This window comes from the organism of the source record quoted next, unplaced genomic scaffold (genome assembly GCF_019419815.1).
Source record: "Pyrus x bretschneideri cultivar Hongxiangsu unplaced genomic scaffold, Pyrus_bretschneideri_v1 Contig76, whole genome shotgun sequence".
NCBI classification, from domain to species: domain Eukaryota; kingdom Viridiplantae; phylum Streptophyta; class Magnoliopsida; order Rosales; family Rosaceae; genus Pyrus; species Pyrus x bretschneideri.
The window spans coordinates 747,378-753,663 of record NW_025999816.1 but is presented as its reverse complement, the minus strand read 5'-3'; the positions used below and the strand labels follow the sequence as shown (position 1 = coordinate 753,663).

At 39.2% G+C, this 6,286-nt stretch overlaps 1 protein-coding gene across 3 annotated transcripts; it reads right to left on the bottom strand.

The window, feature by feature from the left end:
* Positions 1-908: 908 nt before the first annotated feature.
* LOC103959218 (protein NLP5-like) lies at positions 909-5,766 on the bottom strand. 3 transcript variants are annotated; one of them, XM_048574863.1, is made up of 5 exons: positions 5,442-5,766; positions 4,078-5,075; positions 3,534-3,581; positions 2,529-3,441; positions 909-2,168 (listed from the first exon to the last, which is right to left on the bottom strand). In XM_048574863.1, the coding sequence occupies exons 2-5, from the start codon at positions 5,023-5,025 to the stop codon at positions 1,303-1,305; spliced, it is 2,775 nt and encodes a 924-aa protein (XP_048430820.1). In that variant the 5' UTR covers positions 5,026-5,075; positions 5,442-5,766; the 3' UTR covers positions 909-1,302. The 3 variants fall into 3 exon arrangements, with proteins under 3 accessions (XP_048430820.1, XP_048430819.1, XP_048430821.1); XM_048574862.1 differs by having other exon boundaries at positions 5,555-5,766; XM_048574864.1 differs by having other exon boundaries at positions 2,529-3,438; positions 5,555-5,766.
* Between the last annotated feature and the right edge of the window lie 520 nt (positions 5,767-6,286).

The window sequence follows — 6,286 nt, the reverse complement described above, 5'->3', positions numbered from 1 at the left end:
GATGTACTAGAGGTCTTAGGGAGAATTGATAAATTAAAGATTATATTTGCGTGTGCAATTGAAGTAAATGATTTCTTTCTCAAATCAAGCGTGACTTGGTAATATCGATTGAATCCACGATTAATGATATTGATCTTGTTTTGTTGTTCCTGATTGAGCAAGTTTCAACTTATCTATGTGTTCTTTTAAAATCTTTCTTATTCGTCCTACAACACATTTGGTAATACTTTCAGTTTTCACAATTTGTGTAGTTTCTAAGACATTATACACAATTTCTTGAAGCTTATAGGAGGTTTTTTTTTTTACTTCCTTTTTCTTTTAAAGGGACCAGCTAGTGGTTTCGTTACGAAAGTCCATCTTTTCGGGAGCCGATGCTTATAGTAGTCGACATTTTATACTTCAGTGATAAACGTACTTTCGATCCTACTTCAATTATCTATTTTCAATGTATTTTCTTCGATATCTGTAATAGACAAATGAAAACTAGAAACGAAATAGTCCTAAACCCTTTCCTTTCTTCCAATTAATACCCTTGACGGAACATTCGCATTATAAGGCAGAAACCCAATTAAGCATCTAAAGTCTCCCAACACCCTGAAAAGATTTACCAACATCTGATCTGATAGGAAACAAACCCATTTAATTGTTTTATTAAAGCTTCATCTGAAAGGAAATTCTTCCTCTGGAAATTGACTCAATGCTTAGAAATCTGGCACAATTATTCCCAATTCACATATTAAAAAAGGAACTTCAACGAAAAACCCTCGGTACTATTCACTTTAACGAAAAACCATATTTTTACACTAAAAAGTCAATGCTGGTACAATTCACTTTATCCTTTATTTTGTCCTTATTGTTAAAACTCAAAGTTTTCAAGCATTTTTCATTAGTTTTTTCTTAAAAATAAATATATAAACAGCACTGTTTTAACTGGCAAAAATTATGTAAATACACAGACAACTATCCACTAGTAATTAACAAAAGGAAAAGAAAAAATTAGGAATACACTAAGTCACTAACTGCTAGCTACTAGACTAACAAAATACATTCAAGCTGCTGCAGTTTCAGATGGAGATCCCAGATGTTCCTTTCCACCATCCTTTCGTTTAATTCTGCACGACGCAAAACTTCCATCTTTACATTGCGAAGATTTCATATGCTCGGAGCAGCGATCTATGAAGCAAGGTTTCAACATCCCTACTAAAACTAACGGATGCATCCCCACTTTATTGACTGCAGACTTCTGCTACTTCAGTGCTTGCAAACTCAGACAAACATCTTACTATCATGACGGTCTACCTATCAACCTCTCAAGTGATGACGAGATATCTGGAGAGAGAGCTTAATTGTGCGGCTCTCTGAAGATCGGCACACATCAACACACTCCTCTAAATCATCATCACATGTTAACAAGACCCACTCCGAGTCATCATCCAAGTATTTTATATCATATGTACTCATGTCTTGTATGCTAAATCGCTTTGCGATTTCTTGCACCAAATCTTCATGTCTCCAATTACTCTGCATGCGGAAGCGGGTTTTCTCATCCCCATATGCAACTTTTACTCTTTGAACCTTGCTTTCTTGAGCTACCCGGCCATTATTTTTCAGTGAATGTGGAATAGACTGCAGATTTCGTTGCTCGCAGAGAAGTTTCTGGCTTTGGGATCTTGGCAGTAGCTCCGCTCGATCTTGGCCAAAAGCATGCAATCCTGCCTCACGTCTGACCCTCTTTAGCACACTATCTCTTGACTTATCTCCAACAACTGGATCATCATTACCAGCAATGTTACATGAGAAGGGACATTGCTGTGTCCTGCTGGAACAGCATTGGCTTGAACTGGAACTCTGACAACATGAAGATGGCGGAGATTTTGATGCGGTAGCTTGGGGGCTCAAAACACCACCTTTGGGTGACAAGTTTGTCTGCTTTGGTTGATCACTCAGCTTTGAACTTGAAAATGGGCTGGTCCCCGATAAATTTGGAGATGTTAGCTCTGGGAAGTTCGTATAGAAAGAGTTGATCTGGAAAGCACCAGATGCGCCTTCAACTGAGTCGATTACAAGTTGGAGTTTCTGTAAAGAGTGACCAACCTTCTTGATTTTTCGAGATGGCCAACGCTTAATCCCATGTTGTCTGCATATCCTTTTCAAGGTTGTGGAGCAGACTAAACATGATCAATTCGAAAAGAAATTCATTAAAATTTTGAAACACAAAACCTTCATAGTAGAAAGTTCAACATAAGCCACATAAACATAGAATGCTGCAAGGCATTAGCGTGCTAGCAGATATTTTTAAAGTCCAATTGGTATTAGCCGGAGAAACAGAAAATACTAACACGAAAAACTTAATTTCGGAAGATTGCAAGGTGCATACGTACACCATACAGATTGTACAAGTAAAACAATTATAAATTGCATCAAGTATACACAGCAGTCCCATTACTCTAAAGGCCACCAAAATGCCATACGAATATTCACAACTAAAACATCAAACAGGAAGCAGGTTTATCACAAGAAATGCTTACCTCCAATACTCTTTGCAGCATCTTTTAGACTACCGGAAAAATATTTGCAAAGAACTTGCAAGTTGATATCTTTTTCTGCCTTGGTACGTCTTTTCTCTCTTGTCTTACTCACACCAACACTTGAAAAGCTACCCTCACCTAGAGCAGAAAACTCTTGTCCACACTCAACACCACCTTTTAGGTTTGAATCTTCTTGATGCTGCCTTAACTTCGACAATTTCACACTCAGCACCTTGCGTGGTTTTTGGTTTGGGAACATTGAGACATCCTTACCATTCTGTTGGACCTCTGTGAAACAAGCAATATTACTTGGTCCGGGCTCTGACCGATCTATCACCTCACTGACATGAAAATTAGTTTCCTCCTCAACTTCCTTGTCTGTGACAACCCGTAAGCTCCGGCATGTCTGTTGCATAACCAAGGACAGTGATGTGAGCATCTTTTCCTGTTCTTCAGGATCCCTGCACTCCACTGGCAAGAAGAACTCCAGGACAAAATCAGTTGAACCAGTGTCAATGCTCCGCAGACGTATTGCAACAGCTGCATGCAAATCAAACATCCTGGCATGGTGAGATAGAGGATACTCTGTCTTGACAAAGGAAGTTATGTCATCTGAGAAGCATGGCTGATTGGTCATAAAAGCTCTCCCAACGATGCCTTGGCCTCTTAGCAAGTGATGTTCAGAGCACGCTTCATGAAAACTCTGGATACAAGGATCAGCCACATGACAAGCATGCTCCACAGTTGAAACACAGTGGACGTAGTTGTCATCAGAATGCCGGCACCCATCTTTACCTTGTTGGACGCATGACATCCAGGTTTGTGCCAAGGGCAACTTGTGCGTCTCGCATGCAGATCTCAAGACCTCTTGGATCTCGGGTAACGCAGCGTGAAAGGGATTGCCACACCCCTGCTAAGATAATCCACCAAATAACCTTAGAACAAAAATCAGAATATACTAATATGTGATAAATCAATCTTCCCTCAGGGTAATTATGCATTTACCTTTACATTTTGAGTACTCAAATTTCTAGAACTTCGAAGATCAACAGCCTGCAAATTTTAAAGCTTGTCGACATCAGAAAACAAGATTCATGTGAACAGCCTACAACTAATTATAAGCCCCTGTGATATGAAATTCAAAAGTCTATTTATCTAGGAGCATGGACCTATGAAGGTTTATCTAAGTAAATTGAATGAAAACAAACACAGTAACGAAAAAAAGAGGTTTCTACTCATATGTCCATCCTCAAATTGGTGTTTATGTGCACTGATTCAGAAGCTCATAGGGATAAACAACAGAACTGAGTTTCCAATTCATGGGTGGGACGGAGTCTCTGTTGAGATAGCCTTGCTTTCACTCCCGTAGTTTAAGTTTAATTCTTTAAGTATTCTCTCGGTTTGGAAAACAGTGTTAGATGCCGCATATACAAAAAAGAATATAAAGCAAGAAACTTGCAAACCTAATAAACTCCAAGTGCCTATTGCAGTGACGTGAAAGGAAGAAGGCCAAATGAATGAAATTTTGATACAAGGAAAGAGCACAAACCTCAAGTGCCTTGCAAACGCTGTCAATGTCAGGTTGATATTTAATCTTCTGGTCGGTCGTAACAACCTCAATAACGCCCAAGCAAGTCCTACTACCTTGTTCAAAGATGGGAAGGGCTAGAGTTCCACTTACATTATGCTGTTGAGCATGGCCAACCCGTGGATATTCATCATGTCTAAAGTATCGAACATCAGGAGTCCACTCAGGAATCTTACCTGAGAAAACCCGGCCAGGCAACCCCATAACCATTTCTGTTGAATCCTCCCCAGTTGCGAACTGGTATTTAGCAGAGATGTCTCGATATTTAGCAAGCCTGGAACAGCTAGAATCAAGATAGAAAAGATCATTCATTGTTAAAACATGTCTACCCCCTCTATTCACTGGCACCCATACTTGTACAAGAACATCTTCGTTTCTCATGACCTCTCCAATGTTCACGAGAGCCCTCATTAATCTCTCCGTCACAGATGATGCAAAACCTTCATTTCCAGTGGGACCAATCCACCACCTTCTGCTAAATTCACGACCTTCAATTGTAGGATCCACTGATTGACCAGAGTACGCCACAGCATCTTTTATCATATTCTCTCTAGGAGACTGAGGATTCACAGGACCTTCTACGAGTTGTTTAAGGAATGGTCTTTGCATCTCCTCTTGATTACTGCTGTGAGACGTGTTCATGGCCATATTGCCATTGGTCTCCAACGTATGCCAAAAAAACGAGGGGTTCAAGGGGGCAGCGGTACTGGGAAGGCTCTGATTATGAAACTCAGGTCCATGTGTGGTTTCCAACCAGCATCCCTCCAAGAAGAGTTCGTCCATGAAATCTAAATCCGTAGCGGAATCAGGTTGAGCTCCCAACATGGTAGCTGGTGACAGAACACCATCATCCATTGCAGAAGCCTCACTTTCCGGATTATCCCCCAACCAGTAGGTTCCAAAGCTCATTAATCTTGGCAAGAATTCAATTCTTGAGCGTCCGGCCTTCAAATCCGAGTCTGTTTGAATTCCCCAAAATCATTAAAAAAAATTCTTCCGAGTACAACAAATAACAAAAGAAATTGCAAACAACTCTTCTCGTAGAATTAACAAGGTAAAGTAGTAACTAAACAAAAGCAAAGGAACAAGAATTAAACTGTAAATATATATATTAGTTATTGTACAAAGATTAGATTCTCCTTTCCACTAACAGAAATTCCATACGAGTCAATGACCATAGAACCATCAAATCTTCCAATATCAATGGTTCAAATCAAAAGGCAAAAACAGAAGAAATTAAATAAAACCCACTTTCCACAAATTCTTAAGAAAGAGGAGGGTCAAATCTTGTAAACAAAAAAAGGAACAATCTTTCATTCACTTACAGTCAAGATTCCAATTGAGAATTCAAGCATTTCACTTCACAATACAAGGAGCAATCCAGTTTCTGAGACCCAGAAAAAGCAACAGAAAAGAAAAAGGAATAAGAAGAACTCACTGTGTGAAGATTCTTGGAGTTTTTTATTTATTTTTTTCTCGGTTTATTCAGACACTAGTTTCTGCATAAACCCATAAAAAGCTATCTGCAACTGCAATATAACAAACAAACTCAGAAAAGAGCTCTGAGTTGAAGAGGTAGTTGTTTCCTAGTCACAGAGAGTTCCTTCTCCCCTTCTCATCCCCACCACAATTCCAAAGTTCCCATCTTTCCTTCTAGGAATATATTATAATTCCAGTCCAGGCTACCTCATTGGTGAGAAAGATTCTAACTTGCACAAATGGTCCCCACCGCAGACGTATGCAGCCCATCATGGACATTGTACTTCTCGCTTTAAAGTCAACCAATGGCTGATAGCTCAGCAAAGTACAAACAGAGATGTTGAGTTGTGTTATTCCTCCCTATTGAATCTACAATGAAACCTCAATCAAAGCAGGTTATCTTATGTGTGAAGTTCAATTTTTATTTTACTTTATTTATATTGTTCATGTGTTAGGTATGAAAAATTCGTTACAACTAAAAGACGTGTTGCGAGTAAATTCCGCATTAAAAAAATAAAGAATCTTTAATTTTACAGTGTACCTCAACTTCTTCACGAGAGACTGAGTCAGTTGAGTGAGCTTGGAAAGAGATTGGTTGAGTTGTGAGGAGAATCGTAATCAAGGAGGAACGTTTAAATTTAACTAAAAATTTGAAAAGGAGATTGAGAGAATCAGTGGGGGTGGTTATGAA

Bases quoted from the DNA above. Each gene is read 5' to 3' on its own strand.
- LOC103959218 (XM_048574863.1), bottom strand. From the start codon at position 5,025: ATGAGCTTTGGAACCTACTGGTTGGGGGATAATCCGGAAAGTGAGGCT. The intron at 3,442-3,533 runs GTAAATGCATAA...GGATTATCTTAG, and splicing joins TGAGTACTCAAAATGTAAAG to CAGGGGTGTGGCAATCCCTT. The intron at 2,169-2,528 runs GTAAGCATTTCT...GATCATGTTTAG, and splicing joins TGCTGCAAAGAGTATTGGAG to TCTGCTCCACAACCTTGAAA.